This window comes from Nelusetta ayraudi, unplaced genomic scaffold, assembly GCF_046127955.1.
Source record: "Nelusetta ayraudi isolate G7.1 ecotype Tasmania unplaced genomic scaffold, CSIRO-AGI_Nayr_v1 ptg000057l, whole genome shotgun sequence".
Classification (NCBI taxonomy): domain Eukaryota; kingdom Metazoa; phylum Chordata; class Actinopteri; order Tetraodontiformes; family Monacanthidae; genus Nelusetta; species Nelusetta ayraudi.
The window spans coordinates 3,555,965-3,580,691 of record NW_027466107.1 but is presented as its reverse complement, the minus strand read 5'-3'; the positions used below and the strand labels follow the sequence as shown (position 1 = coordinate 3,580,691).

The window sequence follows — 24,727 nt, the reverse complement described above, 5'->3', positions numbered from 1 at the left end:
CTTCTCACGTTGCTCTGTGGATTTACTATATTCTTCACTCCTGTTGTCTTTAACTTTAGATTGATTAGCCACAGATTGTTGTAGATGGATGTGTGGAGAGTCAGCATAAACCATTGCCAGTTTGATCCTACTCTGTCTTGCTCAGCCATCATCTCTTTTCAGTTGAGCAAAGCTGGCTGCAGCTCTGCTCCACATCCATTCTAGCAGCTATTTGTCTTGGAAACCTGTCTCTCCAATATGAGTGATAAACTACAGCAGAAATGCCCAGTTTGCAAAAAAACAAGGACACTTGTTTCAATCTGTGCTGTCAACATTTTCATACTGAAAACTGATGGGATGTTTCATTCATCGGGGGGGTTTCAGGCAGAATAATATTCTAGGGTGGACTGCCTCGCTTTAATATTTAATACTGCTCTTGAAATTGCACCGGTTTGTCCTTACAAATGATGTTTGGGTATTAAGGATACTGGCACAGCGAAATTAATTAATTTTCATTACTCTTTTTTCTTTCCATCACACCCCCTAGTCTTTCTTCATAGATACATTTTTCTGCACAAGCATTTATGCATGCAGGTCCATAAGTGGCTCTTACAACTTTGTCACCATTACTATGGTTTTCTTTAAGGGGTCACAAAAAAGCACCTATTGGCTCAATTGCACCAGAAACGAGCAAAATGGCAAAACAAACTGAACATTTTTCTATTCATAATTTGCAAAAAAATAAAAAAAAATCTTTCAGCCGAGTGATGTTGAGGATAATTTAATATGACGTGTTATTAATGTATGCATTATAGTCACGTTTTTCCTGAGAACACTCACTCACATCACCCTAATTAAAAGTGTACTTTGGCCGCCATGCATGCGTCTGTTTGGCAGTCTAGATGTTGAAGCCACCCGCAAACTGGAGGCTTGTGGCGCTACGAGATCAATCAATGGTCAAAGCGACGCATAGCGCCCGCGCAGCGCAGCGCAACGCAGCCCTAGGTACTCACACGACGCTAACAACAATGGCAAGCCGTAGTGTGTTTTGGTAGGAGACCTCTGATTGGAGCTCGGCGCGGAGAACGCTCCCTCGCCCTATTCAAAACCTGCTTCTTTTTTTTAATACAGTCTATATCCAATTTGCGCGTTTTAATCACGCTCGTTTGCCGTTATAGTTGGATTTTTTTGTTTTGAAGCGAAACCTATTTTTTCTCGTTCTATTCGAAAATGTACGAGGCGCTGTCGACGAGCTCACACTGTCTCTGCATGTGTGTCCCTGCTCCCGCTGCTGCTGCTGCTCCCGAGTTGGGCTACGGCTGCTGCTAACCTAGCCGCCTTTCAGTTGGTGGAGAGCTAACGTTAGCCTGGCCGCGTTTAGGTACTTGGGGGGCGAAGGAAGGGAAAAAAAAACACACGGAAGCGAATGTGAATCGTCTTTTGTGCGAGCCGTTTGTGAGAACGAATCCCAAATAATTTTTCCCGACGTCGCTGGATACGGTAAAATAGACGCGTTGTATGATTCGCCATAGAAAGTACTTTGCGAGCTAGCTAACAGGCTAGCTATTTTGTGTATTCTTCGACTGAGGGGAAAAACGGCGAGTTTTCTTTGAAAGTATGGATGACCAGACCAGAATGTTGACGGGTCTCACCGGACTCGGTGGTCTACAACAGCCCGACGTCGGCGACCCGGACTCGGTGAGGAAGCAGCAGTCTCTCGGTCAACCTCAACAAGACATTGGGGATATTCTACAGCAAATAATGGCCATCACCGACGAAAGCCTGGACGAAGCACAGGCCAGGTAAGACAGACGAAGAACCATTTTCCACACACGCACACCATTGCCGTACTCAAGTTCCCTATATATCTTCAATCTGAGTTCGGGCAGAAGCGTTTCGATGATACGCTTTTGTGTGGTTTTTGGCTCATTGCAACAGTGATGAAACTTGAAGTTGCATATCGCCCCCAAACTCCTTGCATTTGGTGAAAAAAACAAACTTGCACACACGGTGGCTGCTGTAGTTTGAAATGACGTTCTTTGTTACTTATGAAAAGTCCGCCTTTGTGAACTGGAGATCTTTGGACAGTCGCACACTATTAAAACACGAATGTGTGATTATAAATGTCCCCTTCTATGAAATAATAAATATTTCAACTTTCTATTGCACCCGGGCAAATTCTGTTTTATTTTGTAACGCATATGATACACCGTCGTTATCCACATAAAGGTGTATGTGTGTATGTTATTTGCCTTTATATTATTGTTTAATTAAGCTATACTATCTTTAGACATAAAAACAAGCATTTAAACAGGCTTTCATACTGAAGCTATTCCATATTTTCATTGGTATGTGGATGTTACAGACTGAAGTGGAAATGTAAAAATTCACTCATTATCACATCATTAAATCAAGAAGTACATTAGCAACCTGAAAAGTTATCTTTCATGGGTCTACCTGCACTGCGTTGCTTGAGAATGAACTATCTGAGTGAATATGAGTGCACTTCATTTTTCCAACGCTTTCAAGCACCAATCTTGACTACGGGAAATCAAATTTATGCCTTTCTAAGTATAAGAAATGTAGCTCTGCATACGAGGTGCCTGTAACATCGCTCAGACTGTTGCAACCCCGGACGGTGCATTAAGGTAAGGGCTAGGATTACTCAGTTGTCCCACACATCAGCCCTGGCGCTGTCTGCGATGCCAACAATCATTCTTTCAATCATTTCTCCGTGACTCACTCCTATGTGTCCGAGGAATATTTTCTGTAATTATTCCACTGGATATGCACTGCACTGCAGTGAGTGGCTGACCTGCACTCATTTACCATGTGGCTTAAGGAGCATAAGGTCAGTTTCAAATGAAGCGTCAGTATTCCAACAATAGACAACCGTCCATCCCAAGTCTGTGGCCACAGTGTGATGTGTCATTAGCTAGTGATTTTCCACCCAACATTTGACCACCTGGTTCTCTTAATTAATTCACTCCTCTTTCGCTCCCTCCCTCCCTGGTGTTCATCCTTTTCATTGTGTGCTGGGTGCAATCAATTCTCCTATAATGTGTACGCGAGTGCAGCTGTCCGCAAATCGAGTTTCTATTAATGAGATGGTGTTGAGGGGGAGGGATGATGCTGGTGCTGATGCTATACCCAACGTCTATGAACACTGTTGTATTTTACCTTGGATCTCTCAAGTTTGAGGACTTAATCGCGCTGTATTTCATACACAAAGCAAATTAGCATTTTGTTTTTGTTTCTTGTTTATTTCAGGCCAGTTTACTTTTAAGGTGGGACGCATTCCAACACTGTCAATAAATAGCTGTTATTCATCTTTCTTGTACCAATTAAACTGTAGGAAACACTATAGCATGCCGGTTATTAGTTAATAACAGGACATTTCAGATAAAAACAATTGATGGTGTGGCCACTTCACAAGTGCCAGAGGTGTCCTTGCTGTGTGTGTGTGTTTCTGTGTGTGTGTGTGTGTGTGCGTGTGTGTGTGTGTATTGATCTGAATTCCTGCTCAAAGCATGTCGCTGTAATTTCTTCTTTCTGCAGGATTTATGATACACTAATTGGAAATCTTCCCATTGTCACTAAAGTGCTCTTCATATGAATTCTGTGACATCAACAGTTCAGATAATCGATTCGGTTCACACTACGTTGAGGATCAGCGAAGGCCGAACCGAGTAGATGTCGTTCCTAGCCGGATTTGATCAGCTTTCAGACTTGCAAGCATAACCAATGCAATGAGTAACACTGGTTATTTGATTTCCACTCGTGTTTTAGCCAAGGTGAAAGGGCAAAGCAAAGTCGAAGCTGGTCTCCTCAATGCCATTGGCGAGATCTACAATGCGCAGCAGAGTCCATCGGTATCGTTTATTAAGCGCTGATCGAGTTTGTCAAGCCAACATCCGTCCTTCCTTTGGTGGTGATATTCAGATTGACGCCTAAGGTGGCTCACAACGCACACGGTGGCAGTGTGTTGGGATGGGGAGTGGTTCAGGACAAGTGCAACAAGCAAAACTTGGGTCTTGAGGTTACACTTCCCTCGCACTGTCCACCCTCATCCTTTCACCCTGTCGCCATATGTTCAGATGCTGGCCAGAGGAATCACCGGCCCATTGGGGTGGATCAGACGACCCCTCAGAGGGAGGGAGAGCAGGGGGGGGCACGGCAGGGGGTGGCCTGCCACTCAACTTCCAGCACAGGTCAGTACAGGATGGCATGAGCAACTTTTTCAACCCCCTCCTGCTCATTCCCTCCACGCTGAAGGCGGCCCTCCCCAACTCAAATCCAGCAGTGAGCGAATTTGTGGACAAAATGGCATATGTTAATGGAGACACACACGTCTTGACACAGCACTGCCTCCGCACTGTCAGAGAAGCAGTCTTTGGTGGTGTTTTATTTTTTTTTTTTTTCAGTATCTCATTCTTTTTGGCTATCACAACTGGAATTGGTGTTGAGGTCAGGCGTGGCCAAGTCAGGTTCATCTGTGGTTGTTTAATTCATACCCATCAAAAATGAAGACTTCATACTGCTTGTGTTCGTTTTGTGCTGTTTTCACCCGAATTTGAAAGTGTACGCTCCAAAGTTGTTGCCACTGATTGTTGTATCTGCACTAAAGGATGCCTTTTGCCATTAACTGAACTCCAAAAACTCACCAAATGCTCCTTTAAGCCCTTTGTAAAGGAATGCTTTCTAAAAAATGATTTGTAAACCTACATTGGTATTTGCACAAAATCACAAACAATGTAAAGTGAGGTGGTCACACGGTTAACAATGGACTTCCAATTGTCAACATTTAAACAATTGTGAAGCATTATAATCATGTACTGCGTAGTTGTGAAATTTAATATTTGGAATTTTTGAATTGTGTACTTTCATAGCAGTATCAAGTACCACATATTGTCAAAGCAGTACATTTGGTCAAGTCCTCTCTTTCACATTTGGTCCTGCACTGAATAACAGTCTGCCAGTTAGCTTTATGGCTGTACTTTACGTTGGTCGGGTTGGTTTTTGAAGCATTCTTAGATGAATGTAGGGTTCGTTCTTACACCTCGGAAAACCAGAAAGATACTGCGTGCAAAAACTAGAATGTTCTCAATAAAAATGACCTTGGAGTTTGGTGTCATTACCTGCTCAACTGTGCAAAACCAAAAAGATATTACTATTGCAAGTTCAGATAGGTCCTTCAAATATGTTTTTGCAATGAAATAAGACGTTCAGCTTTGGTGAAGAAAAGAAATACCTCTAAATAACACGGCTCAGTTGTTTTGTGCCACACTCCAGAAATACTGTATGCATAAAACATAGAATCCCTCTAGCTGTTGTATGGGGGAGGACATGGAATAACTTGAGATGGAGGTCTGTTTATCGTAATCCCTCTTACCTCTGCTTTTTTTTTCCCCCTTGCAGGAAGCACGCTCTCAACTGTCACAGAATGAAGCCAGCCCTCTTTAGTGTTCTCTGTGAGATCAAAGAAAAGACAGGTGAGCTTTCTTTTTTTTATAACTTCACCAGTTCTCTTTGTATTCCATAGTCTGTGCCAGGTTGCTGAAGTATGGAGCACCTCTGCTCCGGTTTTCCCACTGTACTATGCTGAGTTACTTTTGTTACTCTTGTTTTGTTATCCTGAACAGGAATTCCATTCTGTTTAAAAACAAAAACAAAAACAAAAAAAACAACTAGGCTGCTGCTGTATAATTAAGTTTAGTATTTTTTTATTATGGCTTCCAACCTATTGATTGACTCAACACTTGCAGACACTTGACCTATTTTTAGACCGCTGCTGAGACATCTTGGTAACTGGCTGAAACGGAATCTTTGTGAATAGTGACTTTGAAACTCGACTCCAGCAGAGTATTCAGGCTTTGTTTCACATCCTACCTGGAACACCTTCATGCACATGTGTATATATAGGAATACATTACTATTGAAAATGCAAAGAACAAAACTACAAAACTAAGTATAGAACTCATCATGATTATGTAATTCACACAGCAGTGTACAAACTCAGAAGACATGAAGTAGTGGAACGATTACAAAAAAACAACTTTAAAGGATTGGGGTGGAAAAAAAGCATTAGGAGGATAAATTTCAAAGCACATCAAGACAGCAACTTCTTATGAAACTGCTAATATCTATAAAGCTGTTTTCAAACAGACCAGTTCCAGTGATCATCTATGTGTCATTTAAGATTTATGTTTTATACTTGAACATATTATGTAACTGGTTTGTGTTTTGTTTTTGTTATAATATCCTGTCAGTAATATGGTCCTGCTACCTGACAGATTCTCGTGTGGAAAAGCAGAGGCAAGGCGAGGGTGCGCGGCAGACGGGTGCTTTGCGAGTATAAACAGGCGTCTCGAATCCTCTCACTCTGCCAGTTTTTCTCCGTTCTCGTCCGACGACGTGCCGTTCCTTCCCTCGCTTGCCTTTTGTATCAGTTCACGGTGAACCTCCTGTTCAAATACAATTTGAGAATGCCGCACTGCCGCCTGTTGTGGCCCTCTGTCAATAATGTATTATTGCTCTCCGGTGATTGGACAAAAAGTAAAGGCTAGGCTCCGCCGAGTGGGGTAGGGTACACTGTTTCCCAGGCAACCGGTGGTCTTATTTACCCTAATGCCATTCACTTTGATTTTCACATTTAGTCTTCCAGCAAAGTGGAAAGTGGCTCTGCTGGTATTTTATGCGGTAAACGGAGCCGGGAGGGGGAAAAAAAGGGGGCAGATTCACCGTAGTTGCATATTAGAGTTGACTATGCCAGTCGCTAGATGAGGGGATTTGTACTGTGCTGGCCATCTGCCACATGGTACCACCCTCCTATGGGCTCTGTGTACCTGCTTTGGCATTTCTCCGCTCTTCCATCAGACCCCCTGCAGGCCCCATTATGTGCCTCTGGAATGCGAATTGACTTGAGTGCAGCTCGTGGAAGACCCCATCAGTAGTCTGAAGTATCTGCACAGATTTCCTGCAGAATTTTAGATTTTTTTTTTTCTCCCTTCTCCTCCGCTAACAAACACGCACTTCTGTCGGCACGCTAACGCGCACACACCCTGCGCTCCGTGCACGCACGCACGCACGCACGCACGCACGCACGCACACACACACACGCACGCGCGCAGAGGGATGAAAGCCAGCTCGGTCTTAGGTCTACTCTTACTGCCTCGGTCTTGTCCTCTCCCCTCTCTCCCTCCCTCCCTCTCTCTCTCTGCGCCTCGCTCCCATTCTTGAAAGGGAAGACTTGCTCTGAACTCAGTGCTTTGATATGGTAATGTAATGGTGGTGGGGGAGGGAGGCGTGGGGGATGGGAGGTGAATTCCTCTGAGTGCTGCAGTTGGTTAGATTGTTTTCATTGTAAGGGAAATGTTCTGTGCTAATGCTAGTCACCCCCTCTTCTTCTCTCAACCGCAGCCTGGAACCCCACGCACCACCACCACCACCACCTTCCCCATTTTACGACAGTTGCACACGTTGTCGCCGAGCCCGTGCGTTAGACATGACCTCCGTCTGCGTGGAATTTGATTCTCGTTAATGCCTCATTAAAGATATGTTCCAAAAGAGAAATGAAAGCCCTCCGCGGAAGATAGGAAGTGATCAAAGTTGAGAGCCGGTGGCTCCGCTTCAAGATAGTTCTGTTCTCCCTCACTCTCAGGGGTATTTGCTGTAAAAATAGCTCTTGGTGCAATGGGACGGCTTATGCCAAAATCTTTCACAAGCCACTGCAGTCACTCTCAGAAGTTTTTCATTTAGTCCGGGCATGTTTGAGGCACATTTCCCCGGCTTTTATGAATTCTTCCTATTTTGCTCATGACAACAGTGAAGCTGTCACTCACTCTGTTCTGTCACCCTGCTCAAGTCCCTCGTTTTCAAGGCCCGAACATTTTTCCTCTGTTTATTTTTGGACTGAATTTAAATACACATAAAAGTGGTGTGTTTTTTCTCCAAGAGGATTAAAGATAAAGTTCTTTTTAGGGATTTGTCTGACCTCTCTGCTGGAGAAGTGTACTCCCTAAGACCCGCTGCTTATCTTGAAAAGGCTGTTAGATAAACAGCTGTGTAGGATAATGCCTGTTTTAACAGCACTAAAAAGGTGGCCAAGCATCCTTCTCAACTATTGTTTCCTCAAACCTGCTCGCATGACCCCTCTTTTGTCTGCTTGCTGGCTTACTCCAAGTAGCAACGTATGATGCTATTAAGCCTCGCTAAAATAGGTTTCACTCTGAGTAAGCTCTAGCTGACTGATCTTTTCTTTATGTTCAAGCCAGATAATAAAAGTTCCTGCAACTGTCAGACACGGCGGTGACTCAACTTAACCTCAGTGCGCCATTCTTTTATATTCAGTTTAAACTCTGCTCATCTTGTGTTTTATCTTTGCTTTTTATTTTTTAATAGACAGCAGTTTGAACACATTGTATTATCTGAAGTTATGGGAGGCGGAGGGACAGTATCGAGTTCACTCTTTATTCTATCAAAATGGGCCCATAATATATAAACAACCACTTTTTTACTTTTCTGCAAAAATGGAAAATGAATTGGTCCATATGGCCGCGCAACTGTCCATCCTGATTTCTCTATACATTTGAAGAATCTAAATCAATTCATTAGCAAACCTGGTTAATCACTCAAGTTGAGTTGTCTCAGTGCATTACAACACCTTTAAGTACCCAGGCGGCCCTAATTACATGTTAATTGAATTACGGCACCATTAGAGCTGTTAAAACACCACCTCCGTCCCAGCCCCCAAACAAACAAACAGATAAGTGTTTGTCACCCATGGATGTTTTGTTCTTTTATTCATTGCCTTATTGAAGAGGCACAAAAGAATTTTAAAGTATCTAAATAGCTCATAACTTTAACAAATGTAGCATTTAAAGCGCTCGCTCTCAATCTTTATTAGCAAAAAAAAAAAAGTCTGTCATCCCATAATTCATTGCAGTGTTTATGTTCTCTGGCTTCTGAATGAATGCAGAACACGTAGTGCATGGGCTGCATGGCTCATTAAAGCAACTTAATTATTATTCCTTTTGAGAGAGCCCAATTTGGAACCTCGTCTTTAAATTTTACGAGTTTAGGAGCCTGTGGGATGTCTTCCATTACCTTTTTATGAGTAAACGCACACAATGCAGTTCTAGCCGGAAGCAGTAACGAGATGTGTAACAGTAAGGAGTTACCCCTGCGAGGTGTCCACGCCGCTTTTTGCATCGTGGTGGTGTTTTGAGTCTATAATAGGAAGATCAGGAGGCAATTTCTAGTTTCCTTTTCCTACTGTAAACGCATTCAAATCTGCTGACGGAGGACGATCCCGTTAGCTTTAAGAATTTGTCCTTTTTCGTGTTTGTATTTTCAGATGTCCTGCCACTCTCAAGACTCACACACACACACACACACACACACACACACACACACGCACACACTTTTATCCACCTCCTTTTGCAGGAGAGAATGAAAAAAGATATAGTGTGAGGGGGTGGGGTGGAGGAGTGATACAGGGAGATTGATGAGGCAGTAAGAGCAGGAGTAATTACTCCGTGTCCATTCCCCAAGCCAGATTGGCAGACGGCTAATATCACACAGACCCCTGGCCCTGACAGACACACCGCTGCCACCCCCACTCAACCCACCTCCCCCACCCAAAATGCTAAGGCAGAGCACCCCAACCTTCGGCCGAGACCTAATGGTGTGTGGGCCAACAAATTTCCCCCATGTGGTATTATTCCTGGAGGAACGCAGCGTCCTTATTGACAGGGGAAAGTGCTGTCTGGAGTGCGGCGGGGCTTTAGGATGGAAAAGGCTCAGAGGAGTTGTTGATCTTCAAAACGCTGCCGCATGATTACGGACACGACTCACTGGCGCTGGGTGATTTATTAAGGGAAATGCGACCCAAGACATAGTGGTGAAGTTACACTGGTCAGTGTCATGCTTGACGTTGACAATCTCCATTTGGGGTTAATAGTCTGTGCTTCAGTGGAATATTTGTGACAATTGCCTGAATATTGGATTATGTGGTAGCTTAACATTGTACATAGATTGATTTGAGTGTCTTTGTAACTACTGTGAAGTTTATTTTTTGTGCTGTTTAGTCCTGCAACAGTGTTGCTTCCCTATTTGGGATCAATGAAGTGCATCTGTTTATCTGTCTATCTTAAAAACAAGTGACACAAGTATATGTAACAACATATATGGCGTCATTTGTTTTAGTTTCCCTCCATTTTTTTTTTTTTTTTTTGCACAAATTGCGTTGAAATCGAGCCGTGCTGTCACTGGCAAGTCGCAACGGGCACACTTGGAAATGAGTTCTCGAGTGTGCGTCAAGGGGGCATCAGATTATCCCCATCATTGGGGAAACCCGGACATGTTCGCTGATGTGTCGACAAAGGCCAGGTTGCCGGGACGGCCCTCTACCTCTTCATCTGCTCGCTCTCTCAGCACGTCAGCGGCTCTGGCACACACACACACACACACACACACACACACCGCGGGCTTGGACTCTGCGGCTCCAAAAGAAAGCCAGCGAGCCTTTAATTAAAGATATGTAAATGTGGTCTCAGCTGGATTGCATTAGCTTGGTGGCGGTCGTGGGGTAGCTGGGTGGGTGAGTGGGTGGGTGAGTGTCGAAGCCGAGCTTCTAATCCCAACTAATTAAGGATTAATTACAATTGATGGGAGCCTTCCACCCCTACGCAGCAGCAGCGTGCATTGACGTCCCAGACACTGTGTGTGTGTGTGTGTGTGTGTGTGTGTGTGTGTGTGTGTGTGTGTGTGTGTGTGTGTGTGTGTGTGTGTGGTTTGTATATTCCGCACTGTCATAAACGCGGAGTAAAGATGAAAACATCAAAAGCTGGCGGGGGAGGGGGAAGGGGGGAGGTTGTGGGAGTGATGCCGAGCGGTGCACATTAAGTCATTACAGACACTGTTGGCTGTGGTCCTGTCACAGCTTATGGTGGTCCTCTTAAGTACAGAGTGATGCTTACTAGACAGGTTTGCTCCCTTTATCTGCCATTAATTAATATTTTAGGGGGGATAGTTTATGTCGTGTGTATGTGTGTGTGTGTGTGTGTGCGTTTTATCTGCACTCTCATATCTGCGAGTCGCTCACAAATTAGCACTAGCCGCTTTAAGACGCGGCCCCCTTTTTTTTTACAGCCGCTCCTAAATTTTCCCCCTGACCAGCCAGACGTGTTGAAAGCGCTCCGATTGGCCTTCCTCCTCACCTCAACCTGGACCGGCACGTTCGGAACCTGCGCGTGCAGACTAATCGCGCGGCTCTCGCCTCTCCCCGGCGCCATCTGACTGTGTCATAATGCTTGTTCACTTGTTATAAATGGGCGCCGCTCTTCTGATCTATCGCTTAATTGCCACCTAATTTGCATAACAGTGCAAATTAACGACCTCTCAAATGAGCGTTCATTTTTCACAAAGTCTTTAGGAGCTCCTTAAGAGTCGGCGCTAATGAGCGCAGGAGGCAGCTGGCCTGATGAGAGTTGACTGGGGGAAGATCCTCGCCCGTGCTTTAACAAGCCTCCTGCTTAGGTGCTCTTCATCTTGCTCCTCTTCCTCCCGTGACATTTCCTACCCCGGCTTTTTATGTCTCTCTTTCGGCGTGTGAGGAGAACCGTGCAGGACTGGAGACATCTGTTGACAATTTTTTTTCAGTGCAGGTGCCTTACAGTTCTCTGTATACCTGCCGCATTCCCCCCCCCTCGGTCTTTTGGAATGAACTAATTGACTAGTTTTAACAATTTCTCAAATTCTTGATGAACGCATAGAATATACAACTTTAATCGTATAATCAAGACACCGTGCTTATGAAATATTGTGCCTTCTGTTTACAAATTTGCAGGAAAAATTATGCACATGGAATTAGGGTTCTTAGTATTGCTAATGAAGAGTGGGAAGGGATGTGGTTGCAAGACAAGTAAGTTTGAGTTGGGATTTTTCAAAAGTATCCTTGCAAATTTTTACAAATGAACCTTTTATTGGTTCAAGTGCACAATTTAAAAAAAAAAAAAAACTTGTTCTATTTAATGAAGAGAATAATGATTTTTGGGGAACTTTGCATCCAATGTGAGTCAATGCTTTGGCAATGCCTTGAGATTCATTGACATGGATCTCTGCCTGTAGTTACAGTCTGGCACATTGTGTCCACATCAAGGGCGAAACACACAGTCAGCGCTGGTCTGTCTGAGTCCATCACTTAAGCAAATGAAATGCCCATTCACTGCGTGTCCAGCTCAAGTGTTGCTTCGTGGTGCAGGTTCTCCAATTCACTCTTCGGCCACTATACAGTTGGAGAACGTGTGTGTGTGTGTGTGTGTGTGTGTGTGTGTGTGTGTGTGTGTGTGTGTGTGTGTGTGTGTGTGTGTGTGTGTGTGTGTGTGTGTGTGTGTGTGTGTGTGTGTGTGTGTGTGTGTGTGTGTGTGTGAGTTGGGGGGTTTGCTGCGTGCAACAGGACTCTGTAGTAACCAAACAGATGCTGATTAGTGTGAGCTGCTTAAAGTAGGAATGGACATATGGATGAGGCTCATTAAGGTGGCTGCGCTCAAGCAGAAAGCCCTTAAAAGAACGGGGTACACGCTGAAATGTTAAATTTGCAGTAGAAAACGTACCATTTCCCATTATCCGTTTGGCACAGAGCCCATTAGGGAAATAATTCATTTTTAATGCCATATTCTACATCTTGCTCAAGGCAACGTTCTATCCATTCGAGACCCTTCTCACGCGGCACGTGTTCTCCCAAACAGCAAACAGTGCAGCAAACAGTGCGCCGGATGCAGGAAGAAAGACAAGTTTTTAGCACGAGGATTTTTTTATTTGTTGTTGTTGAAATGAATCCGATAGGATGAGAACCAGTAACATACATAACACACAATTAGGCTATGAATTTATTTATTTATAGATGTACATTTTTTGCCATGTTCTGTTGGACATGAACTAGGTAGGGTACCTTCCTACTTTCACGCTACTTTTAACCCCCTGAACATGTTGCGCCGTTTCAAACAAGCCGATGACAAATCTCACCGTGTCCTCGTCGCCTCCCTGCTGCCCAGCCGTTATTTTATGTTCTCCGCTCTCTCTTTTTTTTTGTTGTTGTTGTTGTTGCTTTCCTTCCTGAAATGTGAGTCCGCCTTTCATATCTCAGGTTGAGATTTGTTTTTACAGCTCTTGTGATTGCATTTGCATATTTTCATTTCCAAAACCATTTCTCTGTGTCCTTTATTCCATTACCCTGTATTAAAATGGAAAAAGTGGTGTGTTCAGTTCAGTCCTATCTTTCTGCTCTCTCTGCCACGTTTCTACTCTGGCTCTTCTATTTCTCTCTCTCTCTCTCTCTTTCTCTCTCTCTCTCTCTCTCTCTCTCTCTCTCTCTCTCTCTCTCTCCCCCTACCTCTCCCTGTTTGTGTCTCTTCATCTCTCGCACACATATCTTTGCCTGCGACTCCTTTTTTCAATTCTCCTTGGTTCTCCTTCCGCCCTCCCTCCCTCCGTCCCTCCCTCCCTACCTTTCCCCCCTTTTTTTCCCTTCTCTCCCTCTCTCTCTTGCTCCCCTGCTCTCTCCCAGTGAAAGGCTGAGAATACCCAAGGGAGCTGATGCAATTAAAATGCTAATCCTGTCTGTCTACAGAGAGAGGGAGAGAGGGGGGGGGCTGACAGCATGAGGGATTGCGGCTCACATGGAGAACTCGACTGAAATGGAGAACAGAGAGGGGGGTGGGGGGGGGGGGGTTGCACTGGGGGAGGTGTGTGTGTGGAGGGTGGGGGTGGGGTTGGGGTTGGGGTGGGGGGTGCGCTGAAAGAGAAGGGGGGAGGGGACGCGCGTGGAGGGTGAGATGGAGTGAAAAGGGGGATGCTAGCGAGGGGAAAAAGGCAGACAAGGATAAAGCTCGTGTTGTGAGCTGAGCAATGATATAGTGACTGCGTTTAGCTCTTATCTATCTCCCCCCCCCCCCCCCTCTGTCTCTCTCTCCGTGTGTGTGTGGAAGGCATTACAGTTAATGTACAGCACTACATTATTGGCTGGGTCGTTCACCCCCCTCCCCCCACCCCAACCCCCTTACCTGCAACACTTCGCGCATTGTGTGTTGCAGACGCGCGACACGCCGTTTTCGCGTCGGCTGTGTGCAGAAATGAGAGCGATTATGTATGCAGCGAAAAGCCCAGCTGGATACCCTGAATATTTCATAGTATGTGTTGCTCGCTCTCCGTCTTTTCCACGCCGCACCAGTCCAGCCAGGGCTGCGTATTGGTGGAGGGGATTTTTTATTTATTTATTCATTTATTTGTCTCTTTTCTTTATTTTTTAAAAAGCTGGGAATTGTGGCTGTGCCCGCAGCAGTGCTCCTGTGAATGAATAAAAGAAGAGGGATTTTAATACAACTCTTAAATTCTTCAAACTCACGACGGGTATTGGTATTTGTTCTATAAAGACACGGGCCAGCAGCAAGGTCAGAGTTTGATGAACTGGAAACGCCGGCCGCTCTCGGACGTGTTTTTTAATCACTGCGCTATTCTAGAGATTTTTTTTTACGAGTGGCTGCTTTTTACCCGCGTTCATATCATATGCTCCTTTTCTGCACGGCATCTCGACTCGCCTTAACAGCTGCTATGATACCAAAAGACCACTAGACTGTATGAGTGCACTTGTGGGTAATCACGGCTTAATTGGAGTAATTAGAAGAGTGTAGGGGTATTAGGCTACAGCTGGGGGCCATAATGAGGGAGTGGTGGGCAACAAGGGGAGGGAGTCGAGGCGAGCGGCGCCAAGAGTTGTAGTTGCCTGCGGTTCACTGCAGGTCAGATGTCAGTGAGTGGACAGTGGGGAAATGCACTCGCAACTCAGGCAGTTGAGTTTGTCCGGCAGGGTTGCGAGGGTTTTTCTTTTTTTCCGCTCAACACGCACGCACGCAAAAAAACAAAACAAAACAGTGTAAACCTCCATCCCAGCAGAGGGCGCACCTTTTGCGCAGACTCAACAGGCACCGAACAAATACTTTGCATGATCGATGGTTCAGGTAGCTGTCGGAGCGACGCCGCTCAGAAGTTGTCGAGGTTGTTAGCAAGTGGCTAAAGAGCAGAAAGAGAAAGAAGAGGGAGAGAGAGAGAGAGAGATGGGCGAATCAGGGTCATTAGTTCAGCCAGCTGGGTCTGCTGCATTCCTGAGCCCTGAGATGGGGGAGCAGCAGAGCAGGAATGTGCCTCAGAGAGAGAGAGAGAGAGAGGGAGCAAGAGGAGTCATAAGCAGAGTAAGTGAGAGAGAGAGAGAGAGAGAGAGAGGAAAAAAAGAGGCAAGAAGCAACAAGATGAAAGAAAGAAACGGGACACTCTGCAGTGGGAGGCCGGACATTTTCAGCAGGATTAAGAAAAGACAAAGAATTTTGAATCTTTGGAAACTTTTTCGGAAAACTTTGTGATTCTCTTCACATTCTGTTGTCTCCCAGCTCAACTGTGCTCTCTTGTTGGCCGGCTGCAACTCCTGTTGCTCAGTGTAAAAGTACAACTTTTAAAAAACAACAACACAAGGGCTCTGACGACTGTTTAATGTACATACATACACTCGAGGAAACCTTGAATGGAGAGTTCACGTGCACCCCCCCCTTACCCTTTGATGATGAGCTTTGACTAACTAGCATAATCCCTAAAGAGGACAAGTGCCTAACCCAGATTTTACTAGGGGATTAATCTTGTCATCCATATTGACAGCGTCTGTCTCCTTCAGTCTCCTGTCTGCCTCCACAAACTGTGCACGTCAACGTCTCCTCGGTCCATTCACAGATGCCACAAATGTGACTCTCCCTGGACACACAGACAGCTAAGCTGCCCGCTGAGCTGGTTTTTCTATTTCAAAACCTACACAAGTGAATGAATAGCGTCCCTATTTAGCAATGTATGGGCTTTATGAATGTAGGTGTAACTGTTGTTAAAGGGCTGCAACATAATAAACAATGTGCAGTTATTCTAACTATTAAAATCATGTCAAAAAAGGTTGGCAGAGGCAAGAGTGATTAATATTTCTAATCGAACATTAGTAACTCTGTAAGCATGCAACAGCAATTTTTTCCTTGAAGTTGAGTGATTTTTAGAGGGCGAAAAAGGGCAAATGGAAATAAGTCAGAGCGTGAAAAGCTTCAGGGTGTGAAGAAACGCCGGACTTTTAAACTTAGCAGCACCACACACACACACACATCACACTCTGATACCTAGTGTGTGTGTGAGGTATCAGGAGTGTGTGTGTATGTGTGAAAGAGAGCGAGAGAGATGAGAGCGTGACTGCAGGCTGACAGAGGTCCTGGTATAATGCAGTGGTGGGGAGCAGCGACTGATAACTATACTTATGGCCACTGGGGCTCATAGTGACAGCACATGCACTCCCATTACTGGTCCCATGCCTCATGGCCCTTATCTCTGGCAGTCTGCCACCGAGGGGCCACACTGCCCTCTGCTGGCCATGTCGAAGAAGCTCCAAGTCATTGAGAATTCACCCCCGGTCTCTCTTCCTGGCAGTGACTCGGGGCGGGGGGGGGGGACTCTTGACATGAGGCGGCTGTCTTGAATTTTTAGCAGCGTATGAAATGTGTTTCTGCCGTATCGGACGAAATGTTTGGTCCTTCAGTCGACCAAAAACTTTTAACTAAGGAGTTGTCTCCCCCGTACAGGTGACAAATAGCCCTGCGAGTCCCACTCAAAATTCTACTTGGTCCTGTTTTTAACATTATTTATAGATATCAACAGACTCTGTGTGAAGAAAGACGTTAAATAACTCTAAATATGCCTTTTATGAAAGGTGGCTATTTTGAAGAATTTAACATTATTTAATTCTAAAATTCTTAAAAATATAAAATGTGTTTGGGTTATTTGACACTTTTATAGTTTCCTTCATAATTCAATGTGTGTTCATACATAGTTTTGATGCCTTCAGTGAGAAACTGCAATGTCATGCAATTAGTCATTAATTGTGTTAGTTTGTTTCATTTTTAAGTTCAAAATAAAGATTTTCATGGCATTTTTCCTCTTCCCAGTGCTGAGTATACGAGGCGTGCAGGAGGAGGACCCCCCGGATCCGCAGATCATGCGCTTGGACAACATGTTGCTGGCAGAGGGCGTGTCCGGACCGGAGAAGGGCGGTGGGTCGGCCGCGGCAGCTGCCGCCGCTGCCGCCGCTGGCGGTTCACCCACCGACAGCAGCATCGAGCACTCCGACTACAGAGCCAAGCTGGCCCAGATCCGGCAGATCTATCACTCCGAGCTGGAGAAGTACGAGCAGGTGAGTGTTCAAAGCAAAAAGGCCTCGGGTTCATCAGCTCTCGATACTCTCTGGTCTTGATGATGTCTTAGTCTCGGTTTGTGCGGTCTCAACTACAACACTAGCCGTTGAAATTAAAAAAAGAAAAAAAAAAAAGTAATAATATTCGATATTCCCATTTTCTCCCTGGCGTCCAGGCTTGCAGCGAGTTCACCAACCATGTCATGAACCTGCTGAGGGAGCAGTCCCGCACGCGTCCCATCTCGCCCAAGGAGATCGAGCGCATGGTGGCCATCATCCACCGCAAGTTCAGCTCCATCCAGATGCAGCTCAAGCAGAGCACCTGCGAGGCCGTGATGATCCTGCGCTCCCGTTTCCTGGATGCCAGGTCTGCATGCCGCCGTACTCGACAAGCAACGGCTTCACGCGCGCCGTGCGCGTTTGTGTTACATTTCTGAACTGCTAACTGCTCACTGTCTCTCTCTCTCTCCGCCCTGTTTTATCAGACGCAAGAGGCGCAACTTCAACAAGCAGGCCACAGAGGTGCTGAATGAGTATTTCTACTCTCACCTGTCGAACCCCTATCCTAGCGAAGAAGCCAAGGAAGAACTGGCCAAAAAGTGTGGGATCACTGTGTCTCAGGTGAGTTGATTCAAAAGCTCCCTGAGAGACTCGACTCATATCAGAGCACAATATATTAGATTAGTACCTTCTTTGCTACGAGGTGCCAAAGAAGCATCGATATAAAGCCCAGCCAACTCACTCCGTCTGTCCGTCAGGTCTCTAATTGGTTTGGAAACAAGAGAATACGCTACAAGAAGAACATTGGTAAGTTCCAGGAGGAGGCGAACCTCTACGCGGTGAAGACGGCTGTGGACGCTGCCAATGTGTCGGCACAGGCCAGCCAGGCCAACTCCCCCGCAACGCCCAACTCAGGTACGACCAGGTGCACCGTCACACCCACTCATGCACTGTGTTAGTTACATGCTTAAGTCTTATATGCCGACACTAATGCTACTCCACCGTCCCTCCTTCATCTTTGCTCTGCAAACAAATTCATTCAATTATTGACTTATTTAATTTGGTTTTGCTTGGTGGTGCAATTTTTGTAAAAAATTATCACTAAGCGTTGTGTTTGCACGGTGGAGGAGACTAAATATTTTTTACAAGTATATATACAACCAGTCTTGATAGCAAACAAACAAGAATTATGGCTTATGCGCTTCACACCGTTCAATGGAAACACCTGCAAATCGCAATTGTACTTTTTATTTCCGAAATATTAGAGACATCGCTTTTATTTTGCGAAAAACTGTGATGGAAAAGCATCTAGTGTAGTGTGATGGGAAACTGGGTGCAGAACTGGTGTCAGTCGAGTCATTCTAATTTCTGGTTACCAGTCATAAAAACCCTCAACTTCCCTGGTAGCCTTTGAACTTTGAGATGAGCAGCTTCCTGCCCTCATTCTCAGACAGTCAACAGTGCAGTCAGAGTTCCCGACTCACCTGCCCACACATGATCTTTTTATAGAACCGCCTTCATTAAAGCAGATTATTAGAATTTCCGTCCGTCAGTCCACGACCGGTGGTGACCTCTTGACCCCTGCCAGCGCTGTGGAAGTGCCGACTGGATATTGGCCCCTATATATATGTATATATATATTGCCTGCAGGGTCACCCGGGTCATACAGTTTGTCCCACACAGGCGACGCCTACCTCGGGCTGCACTCTCTCAACGGGGAGGGTCTCAGCATCGCCCCCTCTCTTCAGTCGCAGGTACACTCTGAGGACAGCTGACGCGTTGACCTCAGTACCCGTTGACCCAGCGACCCGCAATCCCCCGGGCGCCCACCCTTAGCGTAGCTCCCTCTGACCCCCAGCCTCCCCTCTGATCCCGCCCTGACTTTACCTTTGACCCCTCCCCTCAATGCCTTTCCCCACACACACACACACACACACACACACACACTAGACTGACCCCGTTGTGGACAGTAAGCCATGACCGTTTTGTTGTTGTTTTTGTCACAAGTGAAATGTTGTCAGTTGGAGGCCAGTGATACTGGTGATAGTAAATATATGTTTTAATTATTAAAAAGTATAATATAATATTTTATTCTTATTTAAAAAATTCAGGACGCTATAGGATTCCCAAAACATTTGACATAATTTCGAAAAGTAATTATCTTGAAAAGTACGAAGTCTGTTTCAATGAAATTGAACAGTTTAGTTGTTGAACATCATAATTTTACTATATGACCAATTTCATAAGAGTTGAATATGTGCACCGCCTGTGACATGGCACACTGGGTCAAGTGGGTGTGTCGTGTCCCAACTGGTTGACTGTGCAAGCATATTGCAACCCTCAAAATGACTTCTCTTTGGGAGTGAACAGCATGGCTCAACCTGAAAACAGAACAGAAATAAAAAAAACCTGGCAAACTGAACCACAGAGTCCAGTCAACTCAGTTCCTCTGTTCTCCAGCCTTCAACAGCCTCGTGCCTGTAGTGCTCCTTGTGTTCCCTCCCCTCCTATAAACAACTCCACCCTGTGTGTTCCCGGCGTAGATGGAAAAGCGGTTTCCCTCAACAGAGCTGTCTTCTGTAGTTGTCTGCAAATAAGCCTGTATAATGTGATTTGAAGAGATAAATGATGTAAAAATAAATAAATAGATATATTATATATATATGTTTTATTTATTTTATTTTATTTTTTGTGGAATACTTCAAAGTTCAAAACCTTAGAGATAAACGTTGCTTGGTACTTAAACCAAAAAACCGCACACTTTGACAATGTGCATGGACACCAACGCTGCTGTGGTGGTCCAACCTGTTGGTTGTCCCAGCAAACAGGTTCGGTGGAAGTGCTGTTGTGTTGAGACGTGTGGCTTGTCTCCCGGCAGGTGGATACCCTGCACCGTGCTACACACCTGACGGCCGGCTATGAGGAGCTGTCGGGTGGTGGCCTCTACACCCCTCATCGACTGGATGTGAGTACCAGATAAAATTTGGATTTGTTAATAAAGTGGACAAGAGACATTAGAACACGGGTGTCATAGTCAAATACAACCTTGGACAAAGTCTCGGGCCAACATTGATATTTGTTGAAAAAAAAAATAAAATCTTCCTGCAGATCTAACAGTGAACCTTTTTAAATATGGACCCAAACAGGTTTTACTTCAACCTGAAACCTTCAACCTGGGCAAAGCTTAATACTACACAATAAATAAACTTCATATTGCACAGATGCTAAATGAAATTTTAAATTAAAAAAACTCATCAAAATTAATAAAATATCAATATAAATTGTATGCCTCTTTTTTATTTGCAGGCTTCTGATTTAAGTTTCAACAGTAACATTTTTCCAAATATAATCACACTGTGGGCCAAATTTGGCCCGCGGGCCAGAGTTTGACACCTACTGCATTAGAACAAATGGATGGAATAAAATCATGATGCCACATCTGCTCAGTTTTAAAATTATAAAGAGAAACTTTAAAACAACAACCTACCCGTACAGCCAGTGACTCCAGCTGCGATTGTGTGTGTGTGTGTGTGTGTGTGTGTCTGCAGGCTAACAGCTGGCAGGACACCACTAACCCCCCCTCGGTCACCTCCCCTCAAGGTCCTCCTGGCAGCGTCCACTCAGACACCTCCAACTGAGCGGCTGGCTCCTCCAGCGGCTCGCCTCCCAACAACTCCCATCATAAGTCTGCATTTGTTTTCTCCCCCTCCTCTTCACTCCTGATATATGTCGTCTCTCGACGTTGCTTCGAGAAACGTCCGCAAACACAAACTGTGCTGGAACACAGGGACAGCCGGACACTCGGTGGTGGGAGACTGGGGGAGGGAGGGGGGGATTCTTTCTCCTTCGGTCCTCAGCACTCGCAAACCACCCGTCGTCTCCGCTCGCGTTAAAAGGGACGGCGGCGCTCACCGATTCAGAAACAGGAACGACCTTTATTAACCGGGACTTTAAGAAAAACAACCCACTGACGAACCACCGATCCAGCCGTGTGAGATCATCACGATGTCTGTACATTTTGTGTATACGCACGCAAAGCGTCCGCACGGGCTCCTCCGACCGCCTCGCTTCCTTTTCGGCGGTGGCGGGGGAAACTGCGAGTTGATCGGCCGCGTCGTCTCTCCACGGCCAAAACCTCCTGACGCAGACCATCGCCCGGAGAGCTCCTCTTACCTCGCTCAGACCAAAGTCCCGCCCCCTAACCCTGCCCTCAACCCACCCCACCCGTCTCCTCCAGTAACAAAACTCTGCAAAACTCCCGACGCCTGGACGGACACTTCCTGCCCCCTTTTTGATATTTGGGGTCGATTGATTTCGCAGTGAGTTCTTGAGTTACGAGCAAAAACGTGGCCCGTTTTTCCCGCTACGCACACCCACCGACTTCCCAGCGCTTTTTGATTTGATTTGATTTGATTTGATTTTTTTTTTTTTTTTTTTTCCTGGGCCGTCGTGAGCTGACGTGACATGTGTCGAGCACAAAAGCTGGCGCCCCCGTCTGGCGGGAGGGGTTCACTTCACTGCTGGGGGACCTGGAGGTACGGCTGATCACAGGGCTGGTGAGAGGAAGAGGAGGAGGACACCTTTCATTTGAGTGGATGTAACTAATAGCCTTTGATTTTGTCGCTAACCAGTAGAGGGCGTTGGTAGTGGCTCGTAGACCTAAAACTCCCCCCCCCCCCCCCCCCCTCTCGCTCTCTCTCTCTCGCTCTCTCTCTCTCTGTTTTTTCTTTTCATTTGATTGTAGGCTATTTTCTAATGCTGTTTCACCAAGAATGCACCAGCCGCCACCAAAAATGAGCTCAGTAAAAGCATCGAAGTGATGGGGTGGGGTGGGCGAGGGGTGGGGGGGTGTTGATGTGTTATTGGGACAAAATGTGAGATGAATTTAGGGAGGAAAAAAAAAACAAAAGGAAAAAAAAAACCTGAAAAAAAAAACGTGACTGTCTTCCATGCATGTAGGACTTCTAGGCGTGATATTGTTTTCATTTAACCTTACAACTTTTTAGCTTTGTTTGTTTTTTTTATTATAATTATTCTTATTAATGTCAAAAAAGATTAAGGGTATAATTATTTCAGTCAGACCAAAAACGAGAAGCTGCATCATGTACTAACGAAGTGTCGGCCTCCACGGTGCGTTTGGTGGCCGCGCGTACAGTGACCGACCGACCGACCCACAGGTGACCTTTTGACCTTTTGCAAGCGTTCTAGAGACTGGTGTGCTTCCCACCAGGGGAAGGTGGGGGATGGGGAGGGGGTTCTAGCCAAGACCCTTCCATCCTTTCTCAACCCCCCGACCCCCCCCCCACCCCCCCCACTCCTCTCGATAAACACTGGTGGCGCTGGCGGAGGCGGAGGCGGAGGCGACACACTTTACAACCCTCGGTTGTACGGAAACCAAAAATCCCACGTTCAGCAATGTAATAAGGCGAGTGTGCGGCGTCTTTTCCGGCGCTGCTGCCCCCTGCAGGAGGAGGAGGAGAAGAGCAGGGAACTCTTGTCCGGCTCCCTGGTCTCTCCGCACTGCGTCGTCATGCCTCACACTGACTCTCTCATTTCTTATTGTCCCGCTGTGTTCTTGTTGGTTTGTTGGTTTGTGGGGGAGGTGAGGTGGGGGTGGAGGGGCATCGTGCGATGCAGGGAAGCTGTCGTATCACCTGTCTGTCTTTTGATTGTTGGCATAAAAAAAAAAATAACGTATCCGCTCCTCCCTGAACCCATCCTTCCTTATACCTTCTGGTAAAGTCCCACCTCCTTTCTGTTGTTTTCCAAGGCCAACTGGGCCGACAGGGCTTCTCTCTCTCTCTCTCTCTCTCTCTCTCTCTCTCTCTCTCTCTCTCTCTCTCTCTCTCTCCCTCTCTCTCTCTCTCTCTTACCAAAAAACAAAGAGGCGGCGCCGGGTGTCAAACTCTCAACCTGCAGTGTTTGGAGTCAGGGGAGGGGAGGGTGGATTTTCATGTCTTTTCTTTTTCTACATGGATCTGTTATGTGAATAACAAAGCATTTTGATGATAAGGTTTTAAGAAGAAAAAAAAAAAAAGCCTTATGAGGATTTGAGTGTCAGTCAAATGTTACAGAACAAGACATCACATGTCCAGGTCACATGTGACACGCCGCACGCAAATATTTGTGGGTTTTTTTTCTCTTCTTTTTTTTTGTGTTACTTAATGCGGCCGGCGCGGCTGCATCTTATCGACATTGTCACCACACCAAATTATCATCCGCCGCCTTTTTCTACCTGTTGTAATGGATGTCACTGTACAGTTTGTGTAATGTTTCAGTATTGTCCTTTTTTGTTTCTCCTTTTTATAAACTCGGATGTTTGGTTGAGATGCCAGTTTTACTTTTGGGCCTTTGTGTCACCGCGATAACTCTGTATTAAGTTTGAATATTATTTAGGTCTTTTTGTTACATAACCGAGATGCGATATGGGGATTACTTGTGTAGCATTTGGTGCTGTGGAAAGAAAAGAAAACAGTAGCAAACAGGTACTTTCGGGTGGTTTAACTGGTACACTTCCCCAACATGTAGCGGAGGACAGTTCCCTCATTGTGGTCCACCGCTGGTTTCATTTACACATTATCCTGTGCAACTTAATACGGCTGTTTAAAACGCTTGAATTATTTTTGACTCATAACTCTGAAGTTTTCTTGCATTTAATGTAAAATTTCAAATGACTCTACTCCTGAACACAATATCGCAGATGTATTTTTTTTGTTTTTTACACCCTAACACTACATTTAGAAAGAGGAAGATTTTTTTTTTTTTCTAAAGATTTTTGTTTCTGTTTCATTAACCGCTGAAATAATTTTCACCTACTACAAAACAGACTTTTCGGCGAAGGGCAGTGCTGCACTGCTGATGTAAGCCAGACACTAAAAACTGCCGACGTTATTGTGGCATAGAAATATACTAATGACAGAGTCTTACCTCCACATGTAGACACGTTCTATTTTTAAACCGCTAAACTTGATTTTACATTTTTACTACTGATCACGTGGAAGTCTTGTTTGGATTTTTATGACGAGTTGTTTTCCACAGCACCAAATCGCTTCTTTAACCTTTTTTTTTTAATGTCCTTATTTTTATTAGTATATTTGTATCTCCCCTCTTTCCCCTGTATTTACCCCTCTCTCTACCTCTGTCTTTCCATTTCTCTTGTATATAACCCCCACTGTTTTCAGACTCGTCAAGTCTGTATAAACTCCTTTTATACCTCAACTTTAGAATCGTTCTAGAAAAGAGTAAAACAAAAAGGAAGAATATGACAAATTGTAGTGTTCTTATTAGAAAATTAATTAAAAAAAATCATTTAGTGTGCTTTTTTTTTCCTTTCAGTATTTGATTTTCAGATTTTTAGGAGTGTTTCATTTTATAATTTGTCACAAATGCTCTTGTGATAGTCAAATGTAATAAAAGGAGAGATTGCACCATGTGATGATCAATATCTCAGTCTGTCAGCGTCTTTATCGCAACAGGGAAAAC

The 24,727-nt window shown here is 45.1% G+C and overlaps 1 protein-coding gene across 2 annotated transcripts; it reads left to right on the top strand.

Moving 5' to 3' along the window:
- The first annotated feature begins 928 nt into the window (after positions 1–928).
- On the top strand, positions 929–24,677 carry pbx4 (pre-B-cell leukemia transcription factor 4). Of its 2 annotated transcripts, XM_076038491.1 has the most exons (9): positions 929–1,781; positions 4,077–4,190; positions 5,398–5,471; positions 17,001–17,245; positions 17,422–17,612; positions 17,731–17,866; positions 18,004–18,160; positions 20,124–20,210; positions 20,794–24,677. In XM_076038491.1, exons 1-8 carry the CDS (start codon positions 1,597–1,599, stop codon positions 20,165–20,167), a joined length of 1,146 nt encoding a protein of 381 aa, XP_075894606.1. In that variant the 5' UTR covers positions 929–1,596; the 3' UTR covers positions 20,168–20,210; positions 20,794–24,677. The 2 variants fall into 2 exon arrangements, with proteins under 2 accessions (XP_075894606.1, XP_075894607.1); XM_076038492.1 differs by lacking the exon at positions 4,077–4,190 and having other exon boundaries at positions 940–1,781.
- Positions 24,678–24,727: the final 50 nt, after the last annotated feature.